General features: G+C 48.1%; 1 protein-coding gene across 2 annotated transcripts in view; it reads right to left on the bottom strand.

Annotated features, from left to right (window-relative positions):
• Nucleotides 1-28: 28 nt before the first annotated feature.
• Nucleotides 29-22,591, bottom strand: part of SAFB2 (scaffold attachment factor B2) — a 30,153-nt gene continuing 7,590 nt past the window's right edge. The window contains exons 5-21 of one of the 2 annotated variants that reach the window (XM_019710757.3): nt 22,403-22,465; nt 21,455-21,482; nt 20,031-20,541; nt 19,555-19,604; nt 18,920-19,020; nt 15,974-16,123; nt 15,771-15,883; nt 12,332-12,462; nt 11,010-11,101; nt 8,324-8,460; nt 6,623-6,904; nt 5,471-5,611; nt 4,202-4,244; nt 3,014-3,144; nt 900-1,012; nt 696-762; nt 29-425 (exon numbers count right to left, since the gene is read on the bottom strand). In XM_019710757.3, coding sequence (XP_019566316.2) covers nt 263-425; nt 696-762; nt 900-1,012; nt 3,014-3,144; nt 4,202-4,244; nt 5,471-5,611; nt 6,623-6,904; nt 8,324-8,460; nt 11,010-11,101; nt 12,332-12,462; nt 15,771-15,883; nt 15,974-16,123; nt 18,920-19,020; nt 19,555-19,604; nt 20,031-20,541; nt 21,455-21,482; nt 22,403-22,465 — 2,316 coding nt within the window. In that variant the 3' untranslated portion in view covers nt 29-262. Of the gene's footprint in view, nt 426-695; nt 763-899; nt 1,013-3,013; nt 3,145-4,201; nt 4,245-5,470; nt 5,612-6,622; nt 6,905-8,323; nt 8,461-11,009; nt 11,102-12,331; nt 12,463-15,770; nt 15,884-15,973; nt 16,124-18,919; nt 19,021-19,554; nt 19,605-20,030; nt 20,542-21,454; nt 21,483-22,402; nt 22,466-22,591 lie in introns of those variants that run through there. The other variant, XM_074337653.2, reaches the window with a different exon arrangement.

Here is a 22,591-nt window from a genome sequence, read left to right on the forward strand (position 1 = left end):
TCTGTAATGACCATGACACACGCCCAAGTGCGAACCGTAAACTTTTATTAATGGAAAATGGAATGCCTCGTTAACAGAAACCTTGTTTAAAAATGGCAGAACAAGAACACACTTATTTAAGAAAAAAAAAGTGAGTTCACATTGTACTGAGCGACAACATGGTGGCAGGATTTGTTTCTTAAAAGATTCCACAAGTTCAAGGTAACTGGCTAGGAGGTGCAACAGTGCGTCTGCCTACCTGAACGAGCGGAAGGAGTGGGGTTTAGTAGCGGCGGGTGAGGTGGGGGTGCGGGTGTGGGTGGGGGTGTGGGTGGGGGTGCGGGGCCCTGCTGCCCCGGTCTTGGCCGGCCAGTCCTCCACCTTCCACTCCTCCACTGGGCACCACGTGGCCCTGGGAATGCCCACCTTGTGCAAAGCCGCCTCGCCTAGGAACAAAGGCACATGTTTGTCTCCTTTCAGCGCGGTACATGGCTCTGCAGCCTTCAGGGCCCGCGTGGAGATTTCCAGGTGAGAGACATCCTATCACAGGCCACATTTTGGGTCCCTGAAGAGTGTTACTTGCACAAGTTGCCAAGAGCAGATTTCGGGGTTTGTTTTCAAAACATTCAACCCAGCAAGTGGATCAAACATGCAAAAAAGGGAGAAGAAGTGGGGAACAGGAACAAATCAACTTTATCTGGGACAAAACTTCTTACCCCGACATTCCACCCCGACTGGCCATGTGCCCTGGCCCTGAGGGCCCAGACAGGACCCTCTCACCACCTGGAAGAGAAGAAAGTCTGCAAACACTCCCTTCACGGAAGCCTCTAGAAATGCTGGGGGGAGGCTGGCCTCTGAGTTCTGGGACTATGGCTGCTGCCTGGAAGCTCCCCCACCCGTGCGCGGGAGCTGGCCCGTACCTTGCCACCTCGCGTGTTCCCGACCCGCCGTGCCTGCATCCACCATGGCCGGCCAGGCGCGCTCCTGGTGCTCTTCTAGCCTCTGACTATGCTCCGTCCAGTCACGTCCACCCCTGTACCGAGCCAAAAACATAGCCATCGGTCCCAATGTGCCCAGGGTAAGACTGTGGCATGGCTGATCATGCCGTTGTCAAGGGTTTCCAAGAGAAGTAGGTGAAGACGGGAACAGATACCCCCGAAGGTACACTTGCAGCCAGGAAGCACACGAAGTGTTCAGCATCATGGCATCACAACCACACATGTGAGACACGTGAAATACCCCCCAGTCCCCCATGACGGCTCTTATCAAAGACAGACAGAAACTGCTGGTGGGAATGGAAAATACTGCAGCGGTTCCTTAAAAGGCTAAACTTAAGAGTCACCACATGACTCAGCAATGCCACTCCTAGGATTCTACCCAAGAGAAGGGGACATATGTTCACACAGAAACTTGTACTTGCATGTTCTTAGCAGCACAATTCATAATAGCCCCAAAGTGGGAACAACCCAAGTGCCCGCCCGCCCATCAATACATGAATGATACACAAGACATGGTCCATCCATACAGGAGAATATTATATGACCACAAAAAGGAGTGACACTGACACTCGCTACAACCTGGATGGGCCTTGAACACAGGGGGCTCAGTGAGAGAAGCCAGACAACACACAGTGTGTGATTCCATTTATGTGAAATGTCCAGAACAGGCAAATCTAGAGACAGGAAGTGTGTTGGTGGTTGCCAGGGGCTGGCGAGGGGGGTGGGGAAGGTTGACTGCTGAAGGGGACGGGGGTTTCTTTTTGGGGTGATGAGAATGTTCTAAAATTAACTGTGGTGATGAATGTACAACTCTATGAATACAATGAAAGCCATCAAATTGTACACTTTAAATGGGTGAACTGCATGACATGTGAATTATATCTCACAAAAACTTTAAAAAAGAAAAAAGTGGGCTGGCCCAGTGGCTCAAGCGGTTAGAGCTCCGTGCTCCTAAATCTGAAGGCTGCCGGTTCGATTCCCACATGGGCCAGTGGGCTCTCAACCACAAGGTTGTCAGTTGAATTCCTTGAGTCCCGCAAGGGATGGTGGGCAGCAGCCCCTGCAACTAAGATTGAACATGGCACCTTGAGCTGAGCTGCGGGTGGGCTGCGCCCCCTGCAACTAGCAACGGCAACTGGACCTGGAGCTGAGCTGCGCCCTCCACAACTAAGATTGAAAGGACAACAACTTGACTTGCAAAAAAAAAGTGCTGGAAGTACACACTGTTCCCCCAATAAAGTCCTGTTCCCCTTCCCCAATAAAATCTTTAAAAAAAAGAAGAAAAACATTTCAGACAGAAACTATGGGCGATTAAAATCCAAACATGGTCCCAACGAGCGGGCAGCAGCTGTCCCCACAGCTATCCAGGAGCTTTCCAGACCCAGGCTGAACCTGGGCTGATGAGGGCACTGGCCACCAGGCTCAGCACTGCTCAGAGGCCCAGGACTAGGAACCTCCAAGACCTGTCTGTGAGGGCAAATGCCATACTGCACCCCCTCTCCCCACCAAGTGAAACAGAATGCATGTAATGTCTGCCAGCAGGTGACGGCCACCCGATCATGCAGTGACACTGCTCAGGGCTGTCTCCTGTTTGAGGATGCGTTCTCTCATTTACGTTTCCCACAGGTACTTAGGGAAAACAGTTTAAATGATGTTAAAAGTCTGAGTGCTAAGTAGGTCGCTCAGAAAAGCACACTTTTCGTTCATTTCTCAGACTGGCTCTATAGTCTCTGCCCAACACCTGAAACCCACACTGAGATGCAACAGAACCTTCCGGTATCCATGACCCTGGCCTTCCTTCAAATTGCCTCCTGTCAAGTTTGGGTGTGTGTGTGGGTTGGGAGGAAAGCTTTCTACTGTTCGTGGGGCAAGGTTTGAGGGCTGTCTCCTTCCACAGCAAGGGCACTGTGATGGAGACAATCACACTTGGGGTGACGCAGGTGACCTGGCAAGGCACACATGGCTGGTTCACTCTCAGGGGGGCTGGCGTCTGATCAGGGGAGGATGCCCGCCCCTGTTGTGGCCCGCCCACTTACCTGGGTGGGGGTGGCAGCCCCCGGCCCTCGCTCATCCTCTTGTCGGAGCCGTAGCCCCCCCAGCCATCTCGGGAGTCCCGGCCGTGGCGCTCTGGCGGTCCTCCGTGGCCATGGCGGTCGTCTGAGTAGTGCTGGAAGGCACAAGAGGGACAGGGCAACTCTAGCCACATCGCTCCTGGACAGGCCTGAGGCAGGCCCACCTTCTGGGAGGCCTGTCAACCTGTATACACTGATGTGGGCGGGATATGGCTCTGCCCAGGCCCCTCCCCTCCGGAACCTCACTTTGCCAGATGCTGTGCTTGTGACCCCGACAACTGCCACAGGAGCTCCTGGCAGAGCCCTCTGCTTCCTGACCCCCTCCTCGCCTGAGAACTGACTGCTCCTATAGCTCTATCACCAGCACCACACAAAGCACCAGCGCAGGGCTCTCCTGCCCTGTGAGCGTGGAGAGCCTGCACTTTACGGCACCTGATGGCTCCCCTGAAGGGTCTACTAAGGAGTCACTGGAGTCTTCTTTGAAGAACTGGGACTGTCCTCCTCGCCGATGACAGGCGGGTCCCTCCCACACCCCTGCTCTGTCACCAGTCTATAGAGGCGCACAGCCCCTCACTAGCTGACACCGGACACAGGTGTGGAAGAAGGAATGATTCAGCACTCCCAGCCTACCAGTTCTGCGCCCAGGAACCCAGCACAGCCAGGCAGTAACAGAGCTGATCTAATTTTGTCTCCGAAAACATACCCCTATTTTAAAAACCACAATTCTGAGGCCTACTTTTCTCATGGCAGGCTCTCTCCTCTTCTGAGCCAACACCCTATGCACCGCTCACGGGGTATCAGATTAGCGGAGACACTGGGGCGTACCCCAGCACCTGAAATAAAGACCTCCCAAAACATGAACTAAATGCCCTCCTAACAGGCCACGAAGCCCAATTTTAGGTAGTGTGGAGCATCCTACAATCCAGAGACTCAGAGACACTCTCAGCAAGCCTGTAACAAGAGATACTTGCAGTTTCTGCTGGATCCAACGGAAGCAAGAACCAGCCTTATGTATGTGAACACACACAGACTAACTCAGCAGAAAATAAGCCATTTCGTGCATTTCTCCTTGCTGGCAGAACACGCGTCCACACTCCTCACCCACCCGACACAGCGCAGGTGCTCTGGGGCTGGTGTCTGGGTGTTACTCACCTGCCCATCTCGCTCTCCCATCACTGACCTTGAACCTTCCCTCCTGCAAAAGGGAAATATCTTAATCTAACGGCAGCTGACAGCATGTTTCTGCAGGTGCCATATAAGAGTTCCACGAATGGGGTATTTGTATTTCCCCGCGTTAAGAACTGTAATTTACTGGTCTGATTTAAAAAAAAAAAAACAAAAAAAAAACCACGAAATAAAGAAAAGCTGGCTCACATCTTTCCCTGGGAGTGAAATCGAATCCTAAGAAGGTAGGAATAAGGATTTTACTGAAATCCCTTGGAAGAAGGGGTCTCAGAAGCAGAGACCCACCCCATGCAGCTCAGGCCTCGTTTACCTGGTGAAACTACACTAGTCAGAGCAAGAGAAGCTTCAAAGAGTCCCCAACCTCTGGTTTGACCCAACATACGTGATTCACACCAAATATCAAACCAACTCCAGCCATAATGAATTAAATGAGTGGCTTCCCAGCCTCCTTTCCCCTGTTCTTTCTTCCCTTACGGAAGAGCTAATGAATGGTGAAATGGCTCCAGGGTGTGCAGCCCAGGGGAGCCCAGTGAGATTTCTCCTAAACAGAGAATTCTTCAACTGGAAAAGTGAGGGCTGTCTTTCTAATGAAGTAGACATATTCCCATTAAACAAGCATTGGCAAAAAAAGGAAAAAAGGCACTGGCCAAAAAACCCACCCATTCCTTCAAAACACAAAGAAGGCCCAACTAGAACTGCCCCACATTCTCTGGTGTTCTCTTTATAGTTTGTTAGCACAGAAACCCACACAGGTCAGTGAGCTGCACAGGTGTGGCTCCAGCCCACTCTGTCTGCACTGGCTCAGGTGGGTCACACTCCTTCTAGAAACTGTTCCTCATCTATATTATTTACAAAGCCCTCTGATTCCGGGGGGGGCTTGTGCCAGTGGGAGGGACAGGGAGGAATCCCCAGGAAACTGTGAAACCCAGAGCCTGGGCTACCTCACAAGAGCTGAGAGTGTGTGTGTGTGTGTGTGGGGGGGCGCACACTGAGGCTCAGGTCCTGCCCAGGGCCCCATCTGTCCCATCTGTGCAAAGGTCAGCACATGAAATAGCTCCGAGGGGCGTTTTCTGCCAAGGAAGTCACGGATGTTGTCAGTGACCAGATTCTAAAACCTGCGCTTCTAAATCCCACCTGTGGCTGGTCTGTCACCTACCAGGACTCTCAAAGTAAATCAGACAGTAAGAGAATGGACAGAGACGTGTCCCTGCTGCAGGGAGGGGGTAGGGCGCTGACCTGTCGACCACATGGTCCTGGTACTGGCCCCGGTCTCGATGGTCAAAGTCGTGGAAGCGGTGATCGTACCGAGGGAAGTCGGGGCGGTACCTGTCCTCTATGGCCACACGTTTTCCTTCTGGCCAATAGACATCATCTCGCCTGTTGTAAAAAGGATGCAAATTTTGTTTATGAATGAGAATGAGGGGAAAAAGGGAAGGCAGTGGAGGTGGGGAGCGGAGCTCTCTCTCCAGACCCAGTATCATTTAAAATGTCCTGCAGGGTTAATCTCTAAACATTCAATCATTATCGCTTTGATTTGATAAATTAATATCCCCCAAACTGCCAAGAGGCATACAGGTATTCTCATCTGACAATCCTGAAAAACGGACTGCTGTGAGCTAATTGTGTCACGAGGCTGTTAATACCTTGCTCCCCACCTGAGCTCAAATGCAAGGGAAATGAAATATTTCATTCTTCAGGACTGGCATTCTGAGGTACCACATTTTCCCCCTCCTGTCTTTGTCTTCTATGGTAACCTGAACCTCCCTCTGAGTTTTTTGCAAAAAGCAAAGGGAATTAGATCGGGCGATAGTGAACTACATACAGCTCAGGACAGCATCCAATTATCTTCTTCCTGATTTTTACCAGAAAACTAGGCTCATGGGTGGTGGGGTGATGGGTGACCGTCAATTAAGCAGCTCAGAGAAGCTCGAGACCAATAAACCTACTTTTTAAACGGAAGGCAATGTCCTTTTCCACAGTGCCGACTCTATGAATCTGTGCCTCTCCCTCTACAAGGACACACAAGACGGAGTGGCAGCCGTGGCCAATGTGGGCCTAATGCATGTTTGATGGCGTCCTATGACAAGCATTGGGAGGGTTTTTAAGCTCCCATAGGAACCACAGTGCAAATAATGGGACAGCCTACGCGAACCCCTTCAGCAAGTGGCAACTCTTAAGATTCTCGGAAGAACTCAGCTGAGAAGAGTTGCACAGCCACAAGATTGTGACATTCAACTAAATGTACTTGAGGTAGTGGTGGCAATGAGTTCTGAAAAGGCTCTGGATTCCGTGTTAAATAGCCCTGATCTCCATTCCCAGGTGGGCGGAAGCAGCTATTAAAATGGAAGGACGCGCCACCTCTCAGCCATGCATGGGTCAGGTCCTTACCGCCCGTCGGCGTGGGGCCTCCGGAGGCCCTGCCGCCGCTCTTGCTCGTAGCGCAGCTGCTCCTGCTGGCGCCGCAGCTCCTCCCGCTCGTGGTGGATGCGCTCCTGCTCCTTCCTCCGCTCACGCTCCACACGCATGCGCTCACGCTCCAGCCGCTCGCGCTCCATGCGCTCACGCTCCAGAAGGTGCCGCTGGCACTCGAGATCCAGGCGCTCCCGCTGTAGCCGCGCCTTCTCCTTCCAAGCCTCCAGGCGCTGCTCCCGCTCCCGCTGCTCCCGCTCTCTGCGGGGACACAGCAAGGCCACCCTGACGTCCTGCCATGGAGGCCCCTGGCCACCGAGGCACTGCCCTCCAAAGGGGCCTGGACAGCTCCAGCTGGCCATTCGGGGTTTCTCAAATGTTCACTGGCGTGGGCCCAAGGCTCGGCTGCCACCCACCACCTAAAGTGGCACTAAACCCACTCCCACTAAGCTGCTTGGATCCGCCAGAAGCCCCAACCTCCAAACTTGCCCTTTCTCAAAAAAGCAAACCAGAAGTGGGCTGGGAGGGAGTGGGTGATAATGAGGAGACACAGAGCCTTAGGTCCAGGCCACGAGGACGTGGCTCAAAGGTCCCCAAATGAAGCCACATGTCATTGGGGGGATAAAAGTAAGAACAGCCAAGGGTAGTTGCTGTACATACAGAGAAAACCCTGGAGAAGCTATTACAGTAGCTCTCCCTGAGGATGAAGGGTACTTTGTTGTGTTAATGCTGTAAGTGAACCATCTCTTTTTCACACCTTTCCCCTAAAAAGGCTGTATTTTTAATTGAGTGTCCTTTTGAACAGACCTGGCAAGGTGTGGGAACAGCAGAAGGCTAGGGGACCGATCCCATGCTGGCCTGGACCGGCAGCCAGGGCCAAGGTCTCCTGTTCTCAGCCACTGCATGTGAGAGGGGTCACTGTCACTCCTCACACACTCCACTGGCCTGGCAAGGCACCAAACCAAGCACCAGCCAGTCGGAAGCAAAAGAACTCTGAATGGGATCAGTATCGTACTCAGTGTGCCTTCATTTTCTAAAGTGACACAGACGGGCTGAAACCATGCCTTTAGAGAAAAGCAAGCATAGCTAACTTAAACTTCTATGTGACATGCTTTAACTCAAGAAAGTTCCCCAAACACCATGACGTAAAGCTTGTTTCACGGAGCAACACCAGAGGGAAAATGACAAGGGGCTCCTAGAAAGAACAGGCCTATTTCAATAAACCAGCTTCTTAAAAGGTGAGAGAAAGAAAGGACATCGCGATGCGACCATTGCTGCCTGAAAAGGCCACTAAACGCAGACATGTCAGTAGAGGCCACTCCGATGATAACACTCTAACAAAGCCGCACATTCCTTGGTTGACATTTTTTATCTCATTTATGTAGACTGTTTCTGGAGGGAAGACTGAGGCCTCGCCACTGGGGACCTTCCATCAAAGCCACCCCTGGATGAGCTTGCTCCACGGGCCAGGGTCCAACGCAGCCAGAGGAAAGTCTCAGCAGAAATGGATTTTGATGAATGATGGACTAACTGTGAACTGGCTTGAACCCTCGCCTTCCGGCCCCAGGGGAAACACACAAGGCCCAGGAGCCCGGCCACACGAGGGACTTGCTTGGGGAGAAAGGACGAGCATACCCAGAGGAGACCAGCAACCCACCAGCCCGGATCGGCCCCACTCACCGCCGCCTCTCTGACTCTCGGATTTCCCGCTCCCACTGCCGCTGGCGCTCTCGCTCCCTCTGCTCTTTGATTTTGTCAAATGACAAGATGTCTCGCTTCTCTTTGCTTTCTGACTTGCGATCCTGACTCTGGGAGCTCTGTTCACCAAAATTGGTTTATTAACGTCAGAAAAATGACTGCAACAAATGCACAATGAAAGTCAAATATGCACATCTGGATTACACTAAGATTCGTCTGTTGCATGGGGTTTACATGGAGGCCGACACAGGCCACTTCATTCCATGCCTGAGTTACGCCGCTCACCCTAGAGTCTGGCTTCAAACGTTGCAAACAAAGGGTATTCTGGGAAGAGAAGAGGTAGGACGACACCTCAGAAAACCTACAGGTAGTTTTTCTAGCGTAGCAGAGCCACGTACTCCACATGATCTAAAGAACAACTCGGCTGTTCAGAGCACGGGCACTGGATGCCCATTTGTTCAGTGGGGGCAGCTGTCAAGCCAGCTGTGTGGACAGCTGGGTGATGGACTGCACCTTTCACTTCTCAACTGCTGGCTCAGGCAGGTGGCCATGAAACAGCAAGCCACAGCGTGGCACTGTACAGTGGTGCCCCCAATGAGGCAGAAAGAATTAATGGGCGATTTCCATCCATGCTGTTCCAGTTCTGGGATACGGTAGGAAACACTGATGGCCAACTTCCATTTCTGAGGCCCTTAGAGGCTCGGACACCCAAACTGGTCACGAATCAGCCTCTCCCAGGAAGCTCTGCCACAGTCCAGAACTCAGGGATCCCTCCACAGCCTGACTCTGGGGAAGGGGCCTGGGAGACCCCATTTTTTAAAAAGCTGCTCAGCTTAATTTCTTAATTAGCCCACACAGGGGCAAAAAAAAAGAAAATCAATAAAAGGCAAAGCAGCCTGATAAAAAAATGGGCAAAGGCCAGGACCAGACATTCTACAAAAAGCGGGGCGGCGGGGACAACAGACAGAGAGGACTGCCTCATTATGAGGGCACATCTACAACCCCAAACCCCACGGGATACGATTCGCCTAAGAGACGGGCGGAGTTTAATGTGACCACACATACTGCAGGCTGGAGTAAGGAGGGACAGACACCCAAGTTCTGAGGTGAGGGTTCAATCCAGTGCCAGCACAGCAGTGGAATCCCCAAACTGGACTCCTGGGTTTACAACCTGGCCTCGTCACTTACTAACAGCCTGGCATATGCTACGCATCCCACAAATGTCAGTGTCCTCCATAAACTTTTCAAAGAGCACCTGATAACATCTATCACCGAGAAAAATGTGCACACACCTTTCGACCTAGCAACCCCACTGATGGGTGTTTACCATATAAACACAAGTCTGCCAAGCGTCACGAACAGGAAGGCCGCACCACGGCGGCTGTCCGTCTACACAGCAGGGGACATGTCCATCTACACGGGTGATTTAAAGTCCTAGCACGCACACACACCGTACAACAATGTCAACGTCACCTTCCCAGTTTTGATACTGTGCTAGTTACAGGAAATGAAACCATTGGGGGAAACTGGGTTATGGGTACCTGGGACCTCTGTACTTCTACAACTTCCTGTGAAATCCACAATTATTTCAAAATTAAATGAAAAGAGATGTTAGCAAGTAGAACTGTATGTCTCACTATATAACACTCTCCCTAAGACATATTACATACAAAAGGCGTCCAAGAACAACTTACAGGTGCCCTGTTAGTGGTTGTGTCTTAAGAGCGCACACGTGATGCTCTGTGAAAGGAAGTGTGAGGGGCCCACGTGGAAGCACAGAGGCTGCTTCCGTTTTGCTTGGTTGTATCTTCTTGTACTATCTGAATATTCTAATCATGAGTGCATTAGTACTGTTTATTTTTTTAACATCAGAGGTATTTGGATGGTAAGATTATGGTCCCTTTTTTTTGTTGTTTGATTTTCATGCAGCCCATAGAAAAAATGGCATTGGGAACTTCTCTCTACAGAATCAAAATGTTAATTTAAAAATTAAGTCTCAACATAGAGTTCTTGGATGACTACTGTTAGCTTTGCATTCACTTACAAAGCATTGCTCTTCTCGTCAATATGCTAGCTGGAACCTTCAACTGGGAGGCAAGAGGTTTGTTTTCCAGAGTGAAAAGAGCAAAATGAGAAGCCACTGGCTTGTCTAGTTGAGTGCCCAAGTTAAGCAATGTAGCGCCTTCTCAGATAACATGAAGACAGTCAGTTTTAGGGTAGACTCTATGTTTCTTTTCGGTTAATCTAGTAGAAGACTAAAAAAATCAACTAAGGAAAATGAACAAATTGCTATTAGATTAACCAGAGAGCAGAAGCTGTCCTCCGACTTGGAAAGCCTGGGTCTTGCCCATCCTGTCCAGTGGTGAACTGTCATCTGGAAACAGTTCTCCTCCCCGATGACATAACCTGACAAAGAATCAGCAAAGGGCCAACACGTTTCTGGAAAGCCAACATGGCTAAGTATTGTTTTGAACGAAGTTCTAGAACCTCAGTTCATGTCTATACATATAATCTAAGGAGTAAACAAACAATATGTGCCTCCTGAGGGTTTTAAAGAACTCTTAAAATTTTAAAGGCCAAACAATGTTGTTTTCATAATGCAAATCAAAGTAGTTGTTAAGCCACCATCAAAAATCGCTGGACTTGAGATGGCAGAAGCAATACTCACTCTCTCTTTTGACCTGCTTGTGGTTTTCACACTAATGACAGGCTCTCCTTTCGATTTATCCATTACGACAGTCCGTTCCATTCCTCTGCTTCCTTCAGGAAAAAACACAGCAATCTGTGAAAACATGCTGACGCCCTCACTTCCGGCAAGCAGCTCATGGGCCGACTGGGGGCTCTTGCCACTCCGTCAAGTGACTGATGCTAACCACTGGAGCCTCTGGGCCTCACCCGTCTTCATGATGACAGAAAGGACGCACTACTGATACGGCCACACTGAGTATGAAACGGCTGCTGGGCCTGACAGGTCTTCGCTCATCGGGAATGGGGTGCTCCCACCTGAGCCAAGTGCATTCTGCAACGTGTGCACACACTCATCCCACCTGCAGCCCCTCACACTCAAGCCTAGGGCTCCACGATAAGCTCTTTCAATTTTTATTCCTCCCACACATTCTGGAAAGCTCTGCAGAACCCAGCCCTTGTGCTCTCAATCAGGCATCACCGGCTCTGGGGAACACCCCCTACCCCCAGCACAAGTGGGCTTCCCTTCATTTGTCTACAGCAATAAAGGCTCCAAACCGACTCTTCCTCTGCACGACATGCTAAGCAGGCTCTAAGCACCAGGACAAGTACTGATTTAGAACATTCTAAAAACACGTTCCTCATGAGACTGCTGGCAAATTACCCCATCGCTTAAGATCTAACTTGGAATGTGCCGCACCAAATCCCAATGCTCCAGATGGCTGGGTTTTGTTTCTGTTTTTGGGAGGAGGGAGGAGATGGGTTTTTTGCCACAACACATTCTGTGGAGGCTCATGCAAATCTGAAGGTGCAGAGCACAAGGAATTTCTATAAAATGACAACAGAGGTGACATGCTGCAAGCAACTACTTCAAAGGGTACCGATGTTGTGAAGTTTTCGTTTTCTTTCCTTTTGTTTCTTTTTGTTACTAGACCTGGCGTTAACATACATGTGGGAAAAACCTGACTACATACTGCAGAACTGCACTGAATTAGTTACAAGAACTACGACACCCCACTCTAGCATATCCCACTTGCTTCTGCTAAAGACTCAGGAACACCAAGAACCCAGGTCACTGAGCTACCAGTAAACTTAAATCACCGACCACAATACCCCCAGCTTTCTGCTGTTGCGCAGAACCTGCATTAAGCCATCTCACCACCCTGTTGCTTTAACAGCCTCTTATAAGCAGCCAAACTCAGCAAAGCCACCAAAAAACTCAATGTACTCACGTGATCTGTGACACCTACCAGCCACCTCCCAGACCGGCTCTTCCCAGTTTATGCACACTTAGATTCTAATCACCTGATTTGGTGACTCTGGACCGATTTGTGGTTCCTGGTTTTAGTTCATCCTCATCTTTTTCTTCCTTTTTAATGTCTTCAGGCTTTTTTTCCTCCCTTTTCTCAATCTTCTCTTCCTTCTTAATGACGGTTCTATGTAAAAACATGGTTATCAAACTTGAGTTCCTACGACTCTATCAAGAGCGTTTCACTCACTCAGACTTCTGCACAAAACCAACCAGTCCGGTGACAAGTGGATGGGGAGAATAATCCTCTCTTCAGATATAGCCCCTTCTCCCACTTAAGTTATCTGCTGTACCTCAAACATGCAGGATGAAACTGCAGGCTCGTTGGCACGGTTTTCCAACATGCTAGGTGCACTTGTATACAAGACAAGCACGCAAGCAGACACAAGAAATACTCCAACGAAGTAAAAATGTTTGTGAAAAACTTAATTTTAAATTTCATGTTGAAACAAACTGTGTGGAATATTAAGTTTTGTGGGGGAAAAACGTCTTTCCCAAATGGGCACAACATAAAACAGAATGGAGGACTAGCATGAGGACGGGGAATTCCTGCAGCAGTGAGCACCTGGTAGTTTCTGCATCCTTCGGGGAGTTAAAATGGCACGTGCTATGCCAGCAAACACGGACACCCTTAGTAACATTTGAACTGAAAACAGTTTTATTCTAAGCAGTGAACTAAATCATTGCTGCCATTCAAATTTGTCTCCCCTACTCCCCAATGCTGTGTGCCTCAGGCAATTAAATTCTACGCTGATTCAATGTCCACTGTGCATGAGAGTCCAGGGCCAGAGGGCCAGGCCCGCTGAGCTCTCTAACCGGACATTCTCACCCTCTCCTCCCTACGGCCCGGGCAGAGCTCAAGCCAGATGGCTGAGGAAACCTCTCCCAGCTCACTCTCCCTCCCTCCTAAACTTCCACCTAAACTTCCACAGCATGGAGCTGTCGTCTTTAAATGAATATTCATTTTCAGAAAAACTTTTAATTTTAAAATTAAAAAAAAAAAGTTAAGTACATACCACAATAATCCATGGTATGTACCAAAACTAACAATTGTAAAGGTTTCTAACATAGCAGTTTCCCTTTCTAAAAAGAAAAAAACAAACCAAAACACAATAGACACAGCGGAATGACCCCTCCCCGTCCCTGTGACAACCCCAGGGTGCCTTAACGGTCATTCAGCTCCACCTCTCTCCCGGTCACCTAACCCTGACGATCTTCATGGATGCTTTAGGGCTTTTCTGGAGACTGACATAACAGGATGGCACTTGACATGCTGCTCTATAGTGCTTTCACCTCATGTTTTAAAGGCTAGTCTGTGTGGAAATACACACAGATCTGGCTCCTTTCAACTACTGCACAGCAGTCCCGTTATTTACCATTTGCCTTCTGACAGACTATAGAGATTACTTCCGGTGACCATGTGACTGAAAAAAGGCCACCACGAATCATCTCCAATGAGCCTCCCCCACTATTCTGGGTGCTGCCTTCCCCCTCCAAGGAGACCTGAAAAATGTCTCGACAGGAGACCCCTGCCCTACTTATTCTGTACCCACATGGTACCTCCTAGACACAAAAGACTTGTTGACACACTAATTTAGTTAAAAAGTAGTTTCTGGGGGAAAAAAGTATGTAGGAAAAAAGGCTGGAGGCATATACACCAAAAAGTGTCCCCCTGCATAGTGGGATTACACCCGACTTCCGCGGGTGCTTTACAATCGGCAATTACAGAACAATCCTTCCTTAGCCAGGACAGCCCAGACAGGCCACCTCTGTGGAAAAGCTTCCGTTTCACTCAGGCTGACTACTAAGCCTAGAAATTCCTAAAATGAAAGGAAAGGTTAATAATAAAGGGGCTTATTTGAAGAAGAAAAATAAGGTTAAAAACAAATTTTACAACGCTTGAGCGTTTACCTAGGTTGACCTCCTAGGTAAACCACTTGATGGCAGTTCAGTTTTAAACATCTTAAGCCCATCACCCAGTGATGTGTGCCATCATTGGGCGCAGTAGGCCAGGATTATTCCTGGCCTGGCCACTTGTGAGCTGGGCTGTGTGACCTTGAGCTGGCGCTCCCCGCTTCTGAACCTGTTTCCTCTTCTACACAGAGCACAGACTTCACAGCACTCTCCCAGGGACTAAGGGAACCCCCGACACACGTTAGGGGGTATTATCCCTTCCTTTTTTCCACAGACACATCTCCCTTTTGTGATTAGACAATCAATGAATGAAACGCATTTCAAGACACTAAGCGAACCAAGAACTCTCAACAGTAACCCACATTCTACCAATATGTTTCTTAGCATTGCTGATGGATGTGTCCCTTTTTGAAGCTGCTGATGAATATGGCCCTCACTTCTAAGTGCGCAAAGGCTAATCTGACAGCCATTTCTCATGGGCCTGCAATTTCCAACTTGCCCACGACGAAGACTGGCAATTACATCTTTAAAAACCAACTAACTTATGAGTATCAATGTCCACAGCCATGTTTACTCAAATATAAATTTTCTTATGTAAAAACAACAGCAAAATGGAATTGCTGTGAGACTCACAGATTCTCAGCAAAGGATTCAATTTTTAGAGTGTGAATGGACACGAAAACGGGAATAAATTGTGTTGACAATATAAACTTAATACTGACAACAGCGTCCTATCAAACACATCACCAAATTTTACCTTCTCCAAAAGATAAGGCTGACTTTGATAAAAGTATAAATAAGCAATGCCTACTTTGAAAGATCTGTCCCTATTTCCATCTTGATTAAACCTGTAAATCGCCTCCTTTATAAAAACAGTAGCTCAGACTCATGGTTCCCAAACTACTGTACCAAGGGTGCCACAGTAAACTCAGGTACTCTGGGATATTTTAAGTTGTTGAGAAAAACACAGCAATACTTGACAACTGTCAGATGCTGCACAAACTAATAGCTTGAGGTTGTTCATTTCAATACTCAGTCAGGCTACATTTCTTTGGATGAGGCTGTATCTTTGCAAAGCTCGGTTTCTGCAGCTGTTGGGATTAAAAAGCAAGAATCACATGAAAATCAATCTGGACCAGGAAATGATTCCAGGGTTTATGAGGCCATGCAAGGGCCCAGCTGTTAAGAATGAAAAGAGAAATATTATATTTTCATCTTGTGTGCTATTTTTTTTCCAACAGCCTACTAAGTCGTTTGGACATTAATACTTATTAAGGGGGACATTAATACCCATTTTTCAGAGTTATACGTTACTTCAGTGAATATCTGCATTGAAAGCTGAATAATGAACTGGCAGCAAGATACAAAAATCACCTCTGATTTAAACAAGAAGTTGGTGAGGCTGTCTACACAAGGAATATCACATGCTTATTTCACGAGTGACCCTATGGCTGTCACCTGTCCCCCACCCAGCCATCATCCCAAGAGAAAATTTTTTAAAAAAAGAAAAAACCACTTTACTTTTCAATTTTGATCTCCACTGAATGATGTCTGTCAACACTTGATACTTTTTCCTTCTTCACTTCACACTCTTTTCTGTCAGACAGCTTTTTCCCGGCTGGCTCGTTTTTGGCCTAAAATATAACACAGACATGAAATGGCTCACGGGCCAGGTCTTCCCGCAGGTGAAGTTCACGAGTTATAACCGGCACGGACTGCCTCACCTTCTCTACAGAGATCATTCTTCCATGAAGCTCAGTTCTGTGGAGATGGCTGATACACTTTGTAGCCTCATCAGATGTCGACATGGTGACAAAGCCGTAGCACCGAGCGCCAGGACTGCGGGCGTTGGTCACCACTTTGGCCCCGACAACCTTCAGGGGAAAAGGCACGCTTATGTCCTCATGCAAATTACCAGACAGGAGTTAAAAATTATTAGCAGTCACCTAACCATCAGAATCATTTTCACCAGTTCTTACTTCTCTGGAAATTGTCAGTTATTCATAGTTATTAAAGTGCTTCTAAATGACCCTGACCTATCAAAATACAACTGCTTTCAATACAAGACCAGCCCTCACAGTGACAAACAGGAAAAGCTAAAGAGAGTTAAACTTCACTAACCACACTCGTTAGTCAAAAGCCCTTCCCACTTGGATCATTTTCTCCAATTCCCCAGTACCCATGGATAGCTGAGGGGTATGTACTCAGAAATGCACCCCAATTTCTGCGGACCAAGGCAGAGTGAAATTCCACTCTGGCCAGGATGGAGTACCAAGAATTTACCCTCCTGCTGCCCGAAACAACTAAAAACTGAGAGGAAACACAGGCCTCCAGGCCACACGGGACAGTGACCCCTGCAAGAGGGGAAATACACGGGGCGGACTGTGTGATTGCCCTGCCTTACTGCCCACAGGTTCCAGGCCACGGGCAGGGAGGAGGAGCTGAGGGGGCAGCATCCCTGAGATGAGCAGAGCTCCCAGTCTAAGATCAAAGCAGTCGGCATGACACCACCAGAGAACCGATCCCAGACAGCTGCTGAGCTGCACACAGTCCCCCGAGCTGTGCACGTGTGCGAGGAAACCGCCAAGGCCAGGGAGAGCACCACCTGCAGGAGCAGAGGGAACCACCCCCGGGCTCATTCAGCGCTGCCAATGGGCCCCTCTTCCCCAAGTAAACTCATGGCCAGGATGGAGAAGCCCGTAATCTTCAGGCATCAGGCTGAGTGCTCAGAAGCGTGGCACCCCAGGAGCAGATGAAGCTTGCTAGCTAGCCCCGAGCTAAGGCTGCTCTGGCCTGATGACCGAAGCCTAACAGCAAGCCTCAGAAGCAACAAGTGACTGAACTGTGCCCCAGGAAAAGTTCAAGGACATTTGTAGGGACACAAGAATAACTAGTTTGCAACAAGGCAAAAATCACAATGTCTAGTATCCAATCAAAAACGACCGGGTTAGCCAAGAAGCAGAAAAACCTGACTCAAATCCGGGGGAAGCATCTTGGGGAAGTACAAAGAGCCACTGAGACACGGGCCCGGGGTTCCAGCTCTGACCACCTCTGCTTAAGCGGGTCAACTTGAACAAGTCATCTGCTCTCTCTGAACCTGTGACCCCAACTGTGAGATGACAAGGGGGGGTCCCTGCATTCTAGGTTCCCTGCAGACCCTGACGTCTGCATTTATGGCCATAGGGATGGAGGAGTGCTGCTCTGCCTGCAGAGAGAAGTCCCCAACTGTCCAGAGCACCCCACACAGGGCCAGAGGTGACAAAAGCCTCGGCTGAGGACAGACAACACAGGTGTCAGATATCAGAGCAGAGAAGAAACTTTGCATTCTTGCATCTCCTCAAGTTCAGGGGGCTGAGCCAATTATGGGGTTATTTGACCTTTCCAACAAACTATCCTTACAAAAACATCACTTCCAATGCCAGTTAACCCCCAATGAGAGCAGATACCATGAGCAGCTCACATACTATCCCTTCCCCCCACCAACCCTAGCCGTCTACCCTCGAGCTCTTCACAGCAGCCTTTGATGAGTTCATCCAAATCACAGAGCCTTGTCCCACCACACTCCCCAGGCAGAGCCAACTCTCATCACTCAGGCCTTGCCCTAAATATCGCTTCCATAGCGAGTTTGCCAAACCCACCTCCCAAATCTAAATTAGGTCTCCCTACCATATGCGAATGACAAGCTGTAACTTTCCTTAATGTACTTATCAGAATGTGTTGTATTTGTTTATCATGTAATGATTTTTCCACCAGGTTGTAGGATCTATGACAGTGACCATGTATCTGTTGGCATAGGCTTTACAATCAGTGCCTGAGTCCAGAAAGAAGTCAACAAAATAAATGAGTAGGTTACAGCTTAATACTTTTCTAATACTTCTGGATCCTGTTTGCTAAACTCACTAATGCACTCACCAACACCTAATCTGGCGACACGGACCTCAGCAAAGGAATGACCTGGGCAGCCAGGAAGGGACAGTCACCGAAACTCTGCCTGGAATCCCCACGACTTCTCAACACCTTGCCGCACCCTGCCTACCTCTCCCTCGGAGGGCCACTTCCCACAGGCACCCAAGAGACCAGGGCAGTCCCTATGGCTTATAATAAGTCTGTTTTATCATCTAATTCCAGGAAAACAGAATCATTTTTAAAAGTCCTTCAAGTTCCTTGGAAGGCTTCTGAATTGTATCATTTTCCTTCTGCCTCCATGAGCAGCACATTAGTTGATTTGTTTGTAAATCATTATCACGTTACAGTTCTCAAAGTACAAACTTAAGATGCTGTAAGACATACAAGTCAACTCTTCACTTAACTGTTGAGGGGAAAAACTCAGCATGCCAGCTTTAAGTTTTGTACAGGCCAAAAGACGGCAGTTTCTTGAAGAGAAGTTAGAAAGACCCACAAGAACAGTTAGATGGTAGCTGTTTATATACGTTTTCTGAGTAGTGTTATGACATGCTGATGTGCTCTGTTATCCACTGTCAACCAGAAAACAAGGCACACTACCCCAAACAAGCTGGGGTTTTTCCCTTCGAGGATTCCCCTCTGCCTTTTTAAAACCAGAAACGACCACCAATAAAATTAACTGTGGCACGAAGTAAGTTTCTAAACTCCTGTGTGTATTTTTTAATGCCAAATCGAGGCTGGGCGGCAAAACGCAAGGGAATGCATACCTTCCCATACTTGCTGAAAAGGTTCTTCAGGTCTGTCGCTCGGGTTGTGGAAGACAGTCCGCTGACCCAGAGATTCCTACCGGAGCTGCTGCTGGTCCGACCTGCAGCAGGAGGGAGATTCTGCTTTGCCTCCAGACGTAACAGGATGCACCACCACTCCTAAGATGGCGGCCCTCTTGTAAACCCTAACTACATTCAACTCTTCTGATTCAAGGATTTACTTACTGCCAAGACCTAGGACAGAAGCTGAAAACACTGGATAACAGACATTGAGAGTTTTCTTACTGGAGAAATAATCGTGTCCAGGTCAGTTACAGACTGAAATGTCTTTCAATGATCAGTTCCCAGCCAAGACAGCAGTTTCTTTAACTCTCATTACATTATTTAACGGAGAATAGGATTATAATAGGATGCAGTGTAATGGGATTTTCACTATCCCATAAATGACAACCACAAGAGAGACATAAAATGCAGCTCACCAACATTTAAAACCAGTCTCTCGAGATACCATTAGCTGGTTCATTCCAGTATCCACAATAAAACCTACTGTGTCCAGCATGTGGATACCTGCACGTCCCTCCCTCCCAAACTAAGGGGTCCATAGGTGGCTCCCCGCCACACACGTTAAATCATACCTTTTTCATCTTTAATGATTGGCTTTATATCTTTTTCTTCCTTAAAAGAGCTAGAGACAAAAGTTAATGTTACTCACACAGGAAACAAACAAAAGAGAACTAAATTAAAAGTATGACGTGCTAAAACTGAATACCTACCAGAAAATTAGTCTGAAATAAAATTTTAACAGACACCTTTGCAAGCTTATATTGAATATCTGACCACCCCCAAAATACAATGTCAGATTCTTAAGTCAATTCGATTTAGCTGAAGAGAACACTTAACAATTTAAGAACACAACCATAGTAGGTTGAGAAAAAGAAAAGGAATCGAATCACCCATTAAAAATACACAAAGAGAAATAAAACATTCTTTAGAAGTAAGCTACAATTTCGTCAGTCTGGCTGGCCAATTGCAGAAAAACAGCTTATGTGTGTCATTAAAACGACCAATGAAAAGGAGATAGCGTCTGGTCTAAAACTGAGAAAAAACAAACCTCATTTTCTGATCAGCGCCCTCACTGGCTGAGGACTCTTTAGGAGCCGGAGGGACTTCATTACAAGCTTCAAAAGCAAACTTCTTCACGTCTTCTTTGCTATCTCTGGGGTCTGGGCTTGAGGCTTCCAGGGGCGCTTCTGCCACCTCCTCGCTAGAGGCTTCCGCGCGCTCTGAGGCTTTACTACTCTGCTCAACTGGCTCCTCTAGCCCTACAGGCTCACAGTCCGTCCTCTCGTCACCGCCTGTCTGCTCCACGGGCTCCCTTTTCACTACCGCTAACAGGGTGTCTGCCTTGCTCCACTGAGCTTGTGCCGTTGACTCGCTGGCCAAATCTAAATCACCCTCCTCCGGATGGCCGCTGCCAAAAAGGTCCTCTTCCTCCGCAAGCTTTCTGTCTGGCCCCACGCTACTTGTATCCTGTGCAAATGGCTGCTCCAGCTCGGAACCTTCTTCTTTTACTGGCTCAGATTTACAAGTTTCCCCCAAAATGTCGAGTATTTTCTCATTTTCTACGGATTTAACAGGAATAGAATGGCACAAGGTTTAATTACCAGGGAAATACAGCAATCACAAATGCGGAACTGGCACGGCTGCCACACTAACACGAAGAGAACTGCTAGCTACACAGAGATTGGAAAACCCGCGGGTACACACGTTACACTGGTTACACTACCTGCACTCCAACCGACTGCTAGAGCAAGCCGCTACGCTACATGGAAGAGAAAAGGCCCCCACAGATTTAAACACCTATAAACACTTGGCTGCTTCTCGACAGTCTTCTTCATGTTTTGTTCAAGTCTGGGTCTTCGGACTTATTTTTCCAACGTCCAAGGTGCTGAACTGAATGCAATCACCAATTCAATGACAGCTCAATTTCCAAATTTCTTTGAATTTCTTTTAACAGAACGGTCCAATATGAAAACCAGAAACTCTTCCGATGGCGGGAGATAAACACAGTTCAGAAGGGGAATAACATGTTGGAAATTTTCATGAAGAAACTCTGTTTCCTCTTCTGGAATCCAGTCACTTCTCAGATTAAGTGCCCTGACAACCGCTTTATCCTGCCTTAACTGCATTAATCAAAACGACTGCAGCGAAATATCACAAGATCTGTTTCATGTGTAGAAACACATGGAAGAACCACAGGGAGAAATTACATAAATGCCACTCTATGTGGTTAGAGAGATGACCATAATTGCTACATCTCACCACATATATATGACCTCCAGAAACCAGAACGGCTGTTCCACAGATCTGGTGATACGAATGGGTTTCCAATCTCTGATCCTTGTATGATCTGGATTGTCCACCATTAAAATAATTTACGAGACCGTAACACAGCTTAAAATATATAGACAGCTTGAAAAAAATAGTAGTGAGAGAACGTTCAAACCATAACTGTTGTGTTTCTCTTATCAGTACCTGGCTCCAATAGTGGTTCTTCAATATCCTATTTAAAAAAAGAGAAAGAAAAACCACAGGGCACTTAAAAACAGGGCAGATACATTTCCCGAGCAGATACAGCTTTTGATCAAGTACGAAGAAATGCCTATTTCAAACAACCTTCTCCATTCAAAACCATGTATCCCGTTCTATGATCACCCAAGCAGGACAAGTTCATTTGTTGGCTTCTCCCTGGCAAAAAGCACAATTGAATGGTACTATTTAGCCCGTTCAACTCTCCCCTCAGTTTGGCCACTCCATCCCAAGTCTGAGTTGATCCAACGGCCTCTGTGGCTGGCAAAACTCCCCCAGTCAAGGCAAAGGTCACACAGATGGCCACTGCTTTATACATCACCCCTGATTGGAGAAAAATGTATTTCTCCCAATATAAACTTACTTATAACAGAAACATTATCAAAACTATCTCTCTACCATTGAAAATCTTTCTCTGACTTCCCACTGTGCACACGCCCATCAGCCACATCCTTGCCCAGCCCACAGACACTGGCAGCCAGGCCCCCCTGTATCTGCCCCCGCCCTGTATACTCCATCCCTACAGGAAGCCATGCTCCCTTCTACCGCAAAGTCGTCTTTTTCCCTTCACCAGGCTAACACCTGACCAGTATGTCAGACCCGAACTTGACAGGACTTCCTCCAGAAAGCCGTCTGGGTGCTTTCGCAGCCCAGCTGCCTGAACTTCTCCCTCATCAAACTTCTCTTCCCTTCCAGTTACATTCTTGTCGGTTACTAACCCTGCCCTCTCCAGGCTGCAAACTCCGAGACTGACCGGTTTGGCTCAACCGCTTGTCCCCAGCACCCAACTCAGCAGCAATGCTCAGTGGGTCATTTTTACGTACATAACACACATCCTTTCCCACCATGGAAAGTTAACCACTCACATCAAGTTGTCAGCCATGCAGAACTTACCGAAGGTACTTTGAAGTCCAACGATGAAGCATCCAAAGTGCCCTCGAAGCCTTCCCCGTCCACCTGAAAGATGAATGTAAGGTCACTTTGTGGGGACAGAGTTATGAGTGCCAAGGCCTACGTCTCACCACATTCCGGACAACTGACACATCTATTTTCTTGACACACCTACTGCCATCTGCAAGTCTA

The sequence above is a fragment of the Rhinolophus sinicus genome, chromosome 15 (assembly GCF_057876585.1).
Source record: "Rhinolophus sinicus isolate RSI-liver-muscle chromosome 15, RSI-T2T, whole genome shotgun sequence".
Lineage (NCBI taxonomy): Eukaryota > Metazoa > Chordata > Mammalia > Chiroptera > Rhinolophidae > Rhinolophus > Rhinolophus sinicus.